The following is a 12,748-nucleotide window of genomic DNA, read 5'->3' on the forward strand; positions in this document are numbered from 1 at the left end:
TGGAGATTCTCAACTCATCCAGGTCATTCTTTTTTTTTTTCTTCTTCTTGTGCCATATCTGTCATCGGACGTTGGCGATCCCTATTTTGATCAACAGCCGCAACGAAAAAGTGCCGCTGAGTTTTGTCCAAACCCAGTCCCTTAGATTTTGAAGCTATGAGCTTCTTCTTCTGCCTGGACCTCGTTTGCCTTCAATCTTTCCCTGGAGGATTAAGTGAAGTAATCCAGGTCATCGTTGTTTCAAAAGCAGACTTCATTTTTCCTTGAAGGCATTTCGCTTCTCATCCAAGAAGAGTTTGAAAACCCCCCAAAAAACTAACTCTGAAATAATTTCTGCTTTTCAGAAGACCTGGGCTTCGCCCAATCCCGTTTCAATCCCTCCGGGAAAGCCCTTTAGGGTGTGGAATTGCAATTCTAGCACTGATGAAGTTACCTGCTGGGGTAATGAAACGTCTGCAAAAAACAAGCCAAATTCAGAGATCTTCCCCCCTCCCCAAGGATCCCACAATTGTAATTAAAAGAATTAAAATAAATAAAGCCCATAAACCACTTTCCAGGGTTTGACCGTTTAAAGGTGGGTCGGTTGTGATTAAATTTTCATCGTAAAAAATGTGCTCTTAGAATTATGCATGATGCATGAGCAGTAACGTAGCTAATTGAGTTCTTTGCGAGCAGATTCAGTTGTTCTCACGCAAATGCTTAAAATAACATGGAGGAGGGGAGATTTTGAATAGAATAACAGAGACGGAAGGGGCCTTGGAGGTCTTCTAGTCCAACCCCCTGCTCAAGCTGGAGACCCTGTGCCATTTTCAGACAAATGGTTGTCCAATCTCTTTTTAAAAGCCTCCAGTGATGGAGCACACACAATGTCTGGGGGTGAGTCCCCATGAAAGCCACCTTACCATGAGATATCCATGATGGACTTGTCGAACAGCTCATGTATGACGACCAATGGCCTTTTCAGACACGTCAGCTAAAAACAAAATGGCGGGTATATGAATTATCACAAAAGGAGCCTCATGTCCTAAGATTTAATGACACACCTAATTTAGCATACATTCGTCTTTGGCTATAAGAATGGAAAATTTTAAGAAAATTGGTGGGAACCTGCAGCTTTCAAACTGTGTTACAGGTAGTCCTCGATTTATGTCCGTTTGCGGCATTCACCAATCTCACAAGCCAGTGGTTTAGGGTGGTTTTGCCAAAAACCAACACAATTGGCAAAACGTTGTTGCAGTAGTAAGCAATGGGTTCATTTAACACAACGGCGGCGTTCGCACTTCGGCCGCATAAGAATTGCCACAAAATACTCCACAAAATCAGGTCGGCCACTTATCCGACCCACACACAAAAGATCACCTGCCCCTGGCACTTCCCACCCACAAGATTGGCAAGAATTAGTAAAAAACACTCCCCAATTTGTTGGAAATGTGAGGTGGATCTAGGGTCATATTACCATATGTGGTGGGAGTGCTCAAAAGCCAAAAGTTTCTGGCAGCAAATAAGGAGCTGGTTAGAAGAGATGTTAATGTTTAAAATAGAAGTTAAGCCGGAATTTTTCTTACTGGGCATGACAGATGTCAAATATGACAATAATGTAACCTATTTAATATTGCATATACTTACCGTGGCAAGACTAGCATTTGCTCAAAAATGGAAGTGTAAAGAAATACCCTCAGCAGAAGAAGTAATACACAAAATTTACAGCTGTGCAGAGATGGACAGACTTATTTTAAAACTCAAAGACAAAAGTGAATCAAGATACTATGAAATCTGGAATAATGCCTCCTACTAAGGCAGCATTTAACATCCAGCTGCCTGCAATTACTGCGAGTTCAATTCTCACCAGGCTCAAGGTCGACTCAGCCTTCCATCCTTTCTAAGGTGGGTAAAATGAGGACCCGGTTTGTGGGGGCAATAAGCTGACGTTGTATAAAAATATACAAAAGTATGAAGGCTATCGCTTAACGCATTGTAAGCCGCCCTGAGTCTCCGGAGAAGGGCGGCATATAAAAATAAATAAAAATTAAAAAAAAAAAATTGGTTAGATAAGAGGAAGAATGCCAAAAACAAGGGATAATGAATGTCTGGGAATGTACATATCAATGTATATCAATATATCAATGTATATTGAATTTGTGAATGTAATATAGGTTTATTAAATACATGCATAGTTGTTTAGGAAGTAAAATACTGCATACTTGATATATAATGAAATAGGAGATATGTAAATTTGTATATAGATCAGGGAATAGATTACTTATTAACTTGATTTAGACGCAAATGTTAGAAACCAGAGACGTTGAGCAATGTCCATTGTTTTACTTTTAAAACTAATAAAATATTTTTTTTTAAAAAAAGACCACCTACCACTTAAAATCTGACTCGGCCTGTTACTTACCCAGACAGAAAGCGATCGGTCTTTGCTCCCAACTGCACAACAGCAATACGGGCAGCTGGGTTTGGTGGAACTGCCGTTCTTCTGCTTCTTTTTAAAGATTTTTGGATTGAATTTCTGGAAAGAAAAAAAATCAGTGTGGTTTGCTTTTTTTTTTAAAGATACTTTTAAGAAACAGAACCAACAGATACTTTGGAGGCAGTCCTCGACTTACGACCCGTTTTGAAGCGGCTGTTTGAAATTACAACAGCGCTGGGAAAAAAAGGGGGACTTAGGAGCGCTCCTCTCACTTATGACCATCAAAGCATACCTATGGTCATGTGATTCACGTTTACGACGGTTGCAGAGGTCCCAGGGTTACTCGATCCCCTTTTGTGACCTTCTGACAAACGAAGTCCGTGGGGAAGCCAGGTTCACTTAACAACCCTGTTACTAATTTAACCACTGCAACAATTCACTTAACAAATGTGGCAAGAAAAGTTGTAAAATTGTGTGTGTGTGTGGGGGGGGATTTCTCACTTAACGACGTTTATTTTATTTATTTTATTTTATTTTGAATTTGTATACCGCCCTTCTCCCTGAGGACTTGGCGGTGAACAGCCAAGTAAAAACATCAAGTACAAATATTAAAATACAATTTTATTTATACAACCTATTTATTTCAACTAGCTGGGCTGGCTTGAGTTAAATTTTAAATTGATTTTAAATTGGGTTGTTTTAATTTACGGCCAAAATATTTAATTATTTTAAACTGCTTTTAAATTTTGTATGTTCTGTTTTTTACTTTGGCTGTTCACCGCCCTGAGTCCTATTGGAGGAGGGCGGTATAGAAATGGAAACAAACAAACAAATTAATTAATTAATTAATTAAATATATATATATAAATTTGGCCCCATTAATTAAAAACGATAAACAAAACACTTAAAAACACTTAAAAAATTAGGCATGAATTTTGGACTCCGTTGTGGTTGTAAGCTGAGGGCTATCTGTACTTTCTTAAGGGGAATGTTGTGGGGTTTTTTAAAATTTTTTAATTTTATTATAATATATTATAATTTTATAATAATATAAATAGAAAAAAAAGCAATGCTGTTTTTGGCCCCAGATTTGTCTTAATATGAAACTCTGATATTCTGGGTATTTTGACTCTCCTTCAATCTACCCACATCAACATTTTATTTAGAATAGAATTCTTGATTGGCCAAGTGTGATTGGACACACAAGGAATTTGTCTTCGGGGCATAAGCTCTCAGTGTACATAAAAAATACATTTATCAAGAATCGTATGATACAGCACTTACCGTGTTTCTCCGAAAATAAGACCCTGTCTTAAATTTTTTTGAACCCCGAAATAAGCACTTGGCCTTATTTTTGGGGAGGTCTTATTATTTTGGGGTGCATGGAGAAAAACAGAGGAAATGGCAGGGACCGGCTGCACATAAATATTTAGGGGGAGGGCTTATTTTCAGTGGAGGCTTATTTTAGTGCATGTGCTCAAAAGCCCAATTGGGCTTATTATCAGGGAATGTCTTATTTTAGGGGAAACAGGGTAGTGATAGTAATAGGATACTAAACAAGCAATTAAATCATACTAGGAAACTAAATAAAACAATATAATCATAAAGATACAAGCAACAAGGTTATAGTTGTAAGTAGAAAAGGTAATAGGAAAGATGAGAATAATAATAGTAATACAGCCTTAGTAAATAGTTTGACAGTGTTGAGGGAATTATTTGTTAAGCAGAGTGATGGCATGTGGAAAAAAACTGTTCTTGTGTCTAGTTGTTCTGGTGTGCGGTGCTCTATAGCGTCGTTTTGAGGGTAGGAGTTGAAACAGTTTATGTCCAGGATGTGAGGGGTCTGTAGATATTTTCACAGCCCTCTTTTTGACTCCTGCAGTATACAGGTCCTCAATGGGAGGAAGGTTGGTAGCCATTGTTTTTTCTGCAGTTCTAATGATCCTCTGAAGTCTCTGTCTGTCTTGTTGGGTTGCAGAGCCAAACCAGACAGTTATATGGGGATGATGTCAATTAAAATTGTTATGTCGCCCATCTCACCTGTAAAGGGGACTCCCCCAGGGGTGAAATCCAGCAGGTTCTGACAGGTTCTGGAGAACCGGTAGTGGAAATTTTGAGTAGTTCGGAGAACCGGCAAATACCACCTCTGGCTGGCCTCAGAGTGGTGAGGGAATGGGGATTTTGCAATATCCTTCCCTCAGGAGTGGGGAAGGAATGGAGATTTTGCAATATCCTTCCTCAGGAGTGGGGAGGGAATGGGGATTTTGCAATATCCTTCCCCCAGGAGTGGGGAGGGAATGGGGATTTTGCAATATCCTTCCCCCAGGAGTGGGGAGGGAATGGGGATTTTGCAATATCCTTCCCCTAGGAGTGGGGAGGGAATGGGGATTTTGCAATATCCTACCCCCAGGAGTGGGGACGGAATGGAGATTTTGCAGTATCCTCCTGCCACGCCCACCAAGCCACACCAAGCCCACCAAGCCATGCCTACAGAACCGGTAGTAAAAAAAATTGGATTTCATCACTGGGGGAGTCCCCTTTCCCCTATGAACCCCCGAGCAAGATTTCCTCCAAAGCCTGACTTATCATCATTTGCTTTGGAGCCGTTGACTTTGGAGCAATCTACCTTCAGGATGGGAGAGAACTCACCACTACTGTCACTGCTTTGCGGTGGCCGACAAAATCCATGTTGGTTTTCCATCCGTCCCTCTCAATGATCTGGGCGGTGGGCCCGGAATTATTCATCGCATGGGCCGAGACCAGGTAATGCCCGTCAGGAGACCAGCTGATGCGCAACACGTGTGTTGTGCCTCCACACTGAAAGAGAACGAGGGCATCGTGCACAAAACTGCCGAAGATTCACAGGCAGAGAAGCATGAAAGAAAGAAGCAGGGCTATTCGGATTTTCCATAGCTATGTGGTGTGGCATGCCAGCGGCCAGCAGAGCTGGCAGCGGATTCAGACAGTGAGGAGGTTGGGGAGGAACATGGGCCAGTCCTGGAGTCTGGGGAAGGCTCTGATGTGGGCTCTGCGTCCGAGTCAGAGAGGGAGCCAGGGCCGAATGCCAGTTATCAGCTGCCTTTGGAGTCGGACATCAGTGAGGCAGACAAACAGCTGGAGCCTGTTCCTAGTGTGCGCATGTGCAGAGTTGCCAGACGAAGGGAACAGCTTAAGAACAAGGGTCAGCTTGGGAGTAAGGCCACAGGTGGACGATGAAAGGCCCCTCCCAGAGGGAATAAAAGAGGAGCGAAAGGGGAGTGGAGTTTGCAGGAAACAATTAGTTCATTCCTGCATTCTTGCCAAGTATTGCAGCATCTGAAAGATATCGGCCTGGCCACTCTCCAAGGCTGATAAAGGCCGGTAATTGTGAACTATCTTGAAAGACTGTGGGAGAGGAAAGACTTTGCTGGAGAGGAATTCACTGTAAAAGTACAGTACTAACGGTCAAAGCAAATTGATGATAGATAAGAGTCAATGAATTCAAGGTGGCCTGGACTTAAGATCTCTTGTGGATGCGAAGGGACTCGAGACTGATGACATGTTTGACCCCTCCCTCAGGCTCAGCTGGTCCTCTCCTACGATGGCACTTGGTATCTGATTCCCCACCCCAAAAAATGGTGCTGCGAAGTGTGAACATAACCATTCTCTGCAACTTTTTCAAGCAGCTGGATCTTTCCACTATGAGATTCCAGGAAAAAATGCAGCTGCTTTAAAGAGTTTTGGGCAGGTGGGTGTCTTGAAACTGACTCGGAAGCCCGACTGCGGAAGGACGGAACGATGCATGGAAACGTTAAGCTCATCGTTATCACACTACGTACTTCGTCAAAAGGTTTGGTAATGCTGGTTTCTAGCTGCCAGTCCATGGTTCGCCAGACTTTCAAACTTCGGTCATCAGCTTGAGATGCAATATATTTCCCAACAGGGTCCCAGGTCAGCCCCTTAACCAGGCCGGAGTGACCTTTCAGAGTGGCAAGGATTTCTGCGGACAGATTAAAAAAAAAAAGAGAGAGAGAGTGTGAAATGGGTAGTTAATGGAAATGCTTTGGATTCAAGCAGGAGACGGGAGCCTCACACATTGGCAGGACAATTCAGTCAGTGGGGAGCTCCTTACCAGAATTGAGATTCATTTTTTTTAAAAAAAATTAATTTTAGCAAAGCATCCAATACAAAAATATAAAGAGGAGGAGAAATAGAGGAGGAAAAGAGGAAGAGAGAAAAGTATAGGAGGGGGGTGGGGAGAAAAGAAAAAAGCATTGACTTCTGAGTCCTTTTGGTGCAGTAGAATAGGACAATAACATGAAATCTCAACTTTTTACTTTTATACAGTAAAGTATAAAGTAGCCATTTCTACAACATCAAATAGCAATAGCACTTAGACTTATATACCACTTCACAGTGCTTTTACAGCCCTCTCTAAGCGGTTTATAGAGTCAGCCTCTTGCTCCCCAACCATCTGGGTCCTCATTTTACCCGACTCGGAAGGATGGATGGAAGGCTGAGTCAACCTTTTGCTGGTCAGAATCGAACTCCTGGCTGTTGGCACAATCAGCCTGCAATACTGCATTCTAACCATTGTGCACCATGGATGGATGGATGGATGGATGGATGGATGGATGGATGGATGGAAGGAAGGAAGGAAGGAAGGAAGGAATAGCAATAACAGACTTATATGCCGCTTCACGATGCTTTTACAGCCCTCTCTAAGCGGTTTACAGAGTCAGCCTCTTGCCTTCAACTATCTGGGTCCTTATTTTACCAACCTTGAAAGGATGGAAGGCTGAGTCAACCTTGAGCCGGTTAGGATCGAACGCCTGGCTGTAGGCAGAGTCAGCCTGCAATACTGCATTCTAACCACTGTGCACCATGGATGGATGGATGGATGGATGGATGGATGGATGGATGGAAGGAAGGAAGGAAGGAAGGAAGGAAGGAAGGAAGGAAGGAAGGAAGGAAGGAAGGAAGGAAGGAAGGAAGGAAGGAAGGAAAATATATACTGCTTCACGGGGCTTTTACAGTCCTCTCTAAGTGGTTTTACAGAGTCAGCCTTTTGCCCCCAACAATCTGGATCCTTATTTTACCCATCTTGGAAGGATGAGAGGCTGAGCCAACCTTGAGCCTGGTGAGATTCCAACTGCCAAATTTCAGGCAGCCGGCAGTCAGCAGAAATAGCCTTGCAGTCCTGCATTCTAACCCACTGTGCCACCGCGGCTCTTATCTCTCTATAAACCTATCTAATCAGCGAAACCCAAAATCAACGTTTCATTACCCCCCCCCCACCCCCAGCCACCTCAAGCACAAAGTCCCAAAGCGGTTTCCAAATATTCTTACCGGGGAATTTGAGAGCATTCCAGATCACAACCGTGTTGTCCACGCTGCAGGAGGCTAGCCACGCGTCGTGAGGGGACCACGCCACGTCCATGACGTCTATGTGGAAGTGTGAAAAACATGGTAATATGAATTCCAGGGACAGCATCTGGCCCATACCAATTAATCCTGTGACAGTAGGTCATAAGTCAAGGACTACATGTGCTCTTCTTCACAGAAACCTGGTAAGGACAGGTGGGCTGAGAGACCATGATCAAAGCAACCAGCAGGTTTGAGTGGCTGATGGGGTGGGGGTGGGTCTAATATCTGGGTATTGCTGGCTGTAGTCCAACAGACCAGGGTTCCCCAGCTTTGGAAACTTTAAGGCTTGTGAACTTCAACTCCCAGAATTCCTCAGCCAGCCTGGAGAATAGAAACCCACAAGCCTTTAAAGTTGCAAAAAGTTGGAGACCCCTGCCATAGACCACCTGAGTAAACTAATACAGGTGTCAGGGTCGGATGCCCTAATTAATTCATGAGCCTCAAGCCAAGTTTCAAAAGAAATCCAGTTTTTTATTAGGAGCAACATGTCGGCACATACCCAAGTGGAGTCAGCTCTGCCCCACATAATTTACGTCCCAACTATGAGCCTGTTTCCCCCCCCTCCCTGGGTGTGTCATTAATCACATTCTCCAACGGAGCACTTTCGCGGGCAGTAGAGAACACGCCTCTCCGGCTGGCTCTGGTAACGTAGGTTGAGGCCTTGAAAAAGATATGCGTGGAATGTGCTGCCGTGTTGCTCCATCAGTTTTCCCCCCTCCCTTCTATGGCAACTCGAGAGCAGGCCAGGAATGCTTTACGAGTTGATAACAGGTAGTACTCGACTTATGATCACAACGGAGCCCAACATTTCTGTTGTTGAGACATTTGTTAAGTGAGTTTTTGCCCCGTTTTACAAGCTTTCTTACCGCAGTTGTTAAGTGAACCACTGCAGTTGATAAGTTAGTAACCCGGTTGTTAAGTGAATCTGGCTTCCCTGTGAACGTTGTTGGTCAGAAGGTCACAAAAAGGGGATTCACCTGACCTTGGGACACAGCAACGGTCATAAGTCACATTTTTCAGTGCTGTTGTAACTTCGAACAGTCACTAAAAGAACCATTGCAAGTTGAGGACTAACTGTGACTAGACTGGAATAGGTAAAGGTAAAGGTTCCCCTCGCACCTATGTGCTAGTCGTTCCCGACTCTAGGGGGCGGTGCTCATCTCTGTTTCAAAGCCGAAGAGCCAGCACTGTCCGAAGACGTCTCTGTGGTCATGTGGCCAGCAGGACTCAACGCCAAAGGTGCACGGAACGCTGTTCCCTTCCCACCAAAGGTGATCCCTATTTTTCTACTTGCATTTTTTTAACGTGCTTTCGAACTACTAGGTTGGCAGAAGCTGGGACAAGTCACGGGAGCTCACCCCGTTATGCGGCACTAGGGATTCGAACCGCTGAACTGTCGACCTTTCGATCGACAAGCTCAGCATCTTAGCCACTGAGCCACCACATCCCGGACTGGAATAACACGATGCAAAAAAAAAAAAAAAAAGAATGACATCCAAACGTCATCAAGCTTAGCCCGTCAGACGATCAAGGAGGAATCTTATTTTTTTTAGAAAGCAGACAATGCGACACAACCAAACCCCTCGGGAGTTTTCAAGCAGTCTTACCGCCTGAGTGGCTTCTCAGAATTGAGACACACCTCCACTGCTCTACGTTAGCCAGCTTACTACTGGAACCAAACACGGTGCTGGGCCCAATGTACCTGGGGAAGAAACAGGGGAGGTGTCAATAAAGGAGAAGATTTGCAGCTCAGAGTTGAAACGAGGGGTCCTTGCTGCTCTCTTGAGCTTGGTTCTTTTCTGGCAGACGTTTTGTGTCCGACGGGAATATCGTCAGCACTAGAAAGGGAGTGGAATTTGTGGAGAGGAGGAAGAAGGATGGATGGATGGATGGATGGATGGATGGATGGAAGGAAGGAAGGAAGGAAGGGAGGGAGGGAGGGAGGAACTGTGGGGTCCTTGGTGCTCTCTCAGCTTGGTTGTTTTCTTGCAGATATTTCATTATCCAAACTAGGTAACATCATTAGTGCTAGTCTGATGATGTTACCTCGTTTGCTAAATGTCTATGGAGATTCTCTGTCATCCAGGTCATGATTGTCTCAAAGGTGCTTTTTTCAAGAGGCAACTGGACTTTTTGCTTTTTTTTTTTTCTTTGAAGATGTTTCGTTTCTCATCCAAGAAGCTTCTGAAGAAGCTTCTTGGATGAGAAACGAAACATCTTCAAGGAAAAAAACCAGAAAGTCCAGTTGCCTCTTGAAAAAGAATCTTTGGGAAGATAGTTTGGTAAGATCATCAGACTAGCATCGTCGGACTAACACTAGCACTGATGAGGTTACCTAGTTGGGTAATGAAACGTCTGCAGGGAAACAACCAAGCTCAGAGAGCACCAAGGACCCCACAGTCCACCCCCTCTCCTCCCTTCTAGTCCTGATTATGTTACCTAGTTGGGTTATGGTCTGTTGTGTGGATGTTTGGGTGGTTTAGGGGTGGGGAATTTGTGGTGGATGGGAGCGTGTTTGGGGATTGTTATGTGTGTTGGGCCTGGTCTTTGGGTGTTAAGTGAATTTCGTTGTATGGGTATACTGTGTATACACGTACAATGACTATTTATATATTTATTTATTTATTTAATCAATCAATCAATCAATCATTGGCATCCTTCAGTCTCAAGAGACTATAGTACTGTGCTCTGGAAAGAGGTCCTAAAACAGCATTTAGTGCGACTAAAAAGGCCAATTCGAGAGTGGCAATCCCTTCCACTCTGAGGGCAGATATGTTCATTATTAAATTCATTATTTATTTATTTATTTATTTATTTATTTATTTATTTATTTATTTATTTATTTATTTATTTATGGATGGATGAATGAATGAATGAATGAATGAATGAATGAATGAATGAATGAATGAATGAATGAAATGTCTGCAAGAAAACCACCAAGCTCAGAGAGCACCAAGGACCTCTCAAACACGTGACGATTAGTAAGAACAGCCAAGTGGCGGCATTGATACAAGAAGTGATGTAAACTCATTTTAGGAAACAAAACCCAGGTTTAACTTCCTCTCCATCGACAAGCCCATTCTTTGAATTCATGTTTACCCAACTTATCTATTTAGCGTATGGCACCTACAGAGGCGGTGCAATCGATGACCTACAACACTGATAAAACACACAAGAGTGCACAAACCCAGAGTGAAGTTTAAATAGAGCCATCAGCATAGGCAGGCAGGCATGCAAAAATGTGTGAACGAGACAGTACAGCAAGATAAAAGTATTAAATTAAGGTAAAACCATGATAAAATGTGGCGCCGGGGTGTCGCTACAGGATAGATGTTATAGTTATAGATGTTTACCCAACCTTGACCATAAGATAAAGAACTCCCCCCCCCCCAAAGAGCCTGAGGAAGATGCCAAGAATTAAATTTAGTGGGGGGGAAGGGAGGAAAATACACTTACGCTGCTCTCTTCCAGATCATGATCAGTTTGTCATCTCCCCCTGAGGCAAGGTATATGCCGTTGTTTGACCATCGCACGCAATTCACGCAGGCTGGAACAAAAATTGGAAGAGGAGGGTACTTGAAAAAAGGACACATTTTTTCCTAAGGCTGGAGCTGGTGGAAGGGTTACCACCTGGTGATATTTTCAAAGCACAGGTGGTGTTTTTCATCCTCCAAAATGTCAGACGAGCTTTTTTGGCATTGGACGATATATATGCTTTATTTGTATCCTGCCTTTGTTATTTTTACAAGGCGGTGAACCTATCGAAACTCACCTTCCTCCTCCTATTTTCCCCATAATAACAACCCTGTGAGGTAGGTTGGACCGAGAGAGAAAGAGAGTGATTGGCCCAAAGTCACCCCAGCTGGTTTTCATGCTTAAGGTGGGACTAGAACTCACCCTCTCCTGGTGATTGGCTCAAATTCACCCAGCCAAGCTTTTGTACCTAACTCAGAACTAGAACTCACCCTCTCCTGGTGATTGGCCCAAAGTCACCTAGCTGGCCTAAGGTGGATTGGACTGAGAGAGAGAGAGAGACTGGCTCAAAGTCACCCAGCTGGCTTTTATGCCTAAAGTGGGATTAGAACTCACCCTCTCCTGGTGATTGGCCCAAAGTCACCCAGCCAGCTTTTATACCTAACTCGGGACTAGAACTCTCCATTTCCTAGTGGCCCAATGTCACCCACAGTTGGCTTTCATGCCTAAGGCAGGACTAGAACTCACGCCTTCTTGCTTTCCAGTCTGGTGACTTAACCACTAGACCAAACTGGCTCTCAAATTACGCTGTCCCATCACTCCCCCCAAAAGAAAGATCTATTCTACCATACCTAAATGATTGTCCATCTGACAAAGCATTTTGGGTACATTCTCGTTCTTTTCATCCTCCTCCTTGAGGACAGGAGCCATATTCCATATTACAACTTTTCCGGAATCTTGCCCTAAAGACACAAGGAAGAACAAACTTTTCACTGCAGTTATTGCGAAGAAGGAAAGGTAGGTTTTTATCTTTGCTAAAGAGCTTTCTTCAAAGCAGTGTGTAACCTCCTTCTTAATTTAGCAAACAATAGAGCACTAGACGTGTCTGCTTCGGCAGCAGAGTTTCTCCATCTCAGCAACTTTAAGCTGTGTGGACTTCAATTCCCAGAATTCCCCAGACAATCTGGCTGAGAGTTGAAATCCACACAGCTTCAAATGAGAGAACCCAATTCCACTGAGGCTTCTGCTGCAGCAATAGCATTTGAACAAAAATACGCTACAAAGAAATGCAGTATTTCAAATATGGCTGCACATGTTTAAGTTTAGCTCAAAGTTGCAAAACTATGAATACACGTAGCTACAACCTGGATTCTAAAGAAAATGTAACTTCTGTACTGATACTACAGAGCAACAAATATTTTTTAATGATAAGATCTCAGGAAACACCTATGG

General features: G+C 43.5%; 1 protein-coding gene across 2 annotated transcripts in view; it reads right to left on the minus strand.

Annotated features, from left to right (window-relative positions):
- HIRA (histone cell cycle regulator) overlaps nt 1–12,748 on the minus strand; it is a 40,031-nt gene that overhangs the window by 20,287 nt on the left and 6,996 nt on the right. For both annotated transcript variants that reach the window (XM_087880225.1, XM_087880226.1), the window contains exons 3-10: nt 12,148–12,258; nt 11,279–11,369; nt 9,430–9,524; nt 7,745–7,840; nt 6,235–6,395; nt 5,066–5,233; nt 2,402–2,515; nt 903–973 (exon numbers count right to left, since the gene is read on the minus strand). In XM_087880225.1, coding sequence (XP_087736351.1) covers nt 903–973; nt 2,402–2,515; nt 5,066–5,233; nt 6,235–6,395; nt 7,745–7,840; nt 9,430–9,524; nt 11,279–11,369; nt 12,148–12,258 — 907 coding nt within the window. The remainder of the gene's footprint in view (nt 1–902; nt 974–2,401; nt 2,516–5,065; nt 5,234–6,234; nt 6,396–7,744; nt 7,841–9,429; nt 9,525–11,278; nt 11,370–12,147; nt 12,259–12,748) is intronic.

The sequence above is a fragment of the Pantherophis guttatus genome, chromosome 17 (assembly GCF_059756535.1).
Source record: "Pantherophis guttatus breed Tessera chromosome 17, ASM5975653v1, whole genome shotgun sequence".
Lineage (NCBI taxonomy): Eukaryota > Metazoa > Chordata > Lepidosauria > Squamata > Colubridae > Pantherophis > Pantherophis guttatus.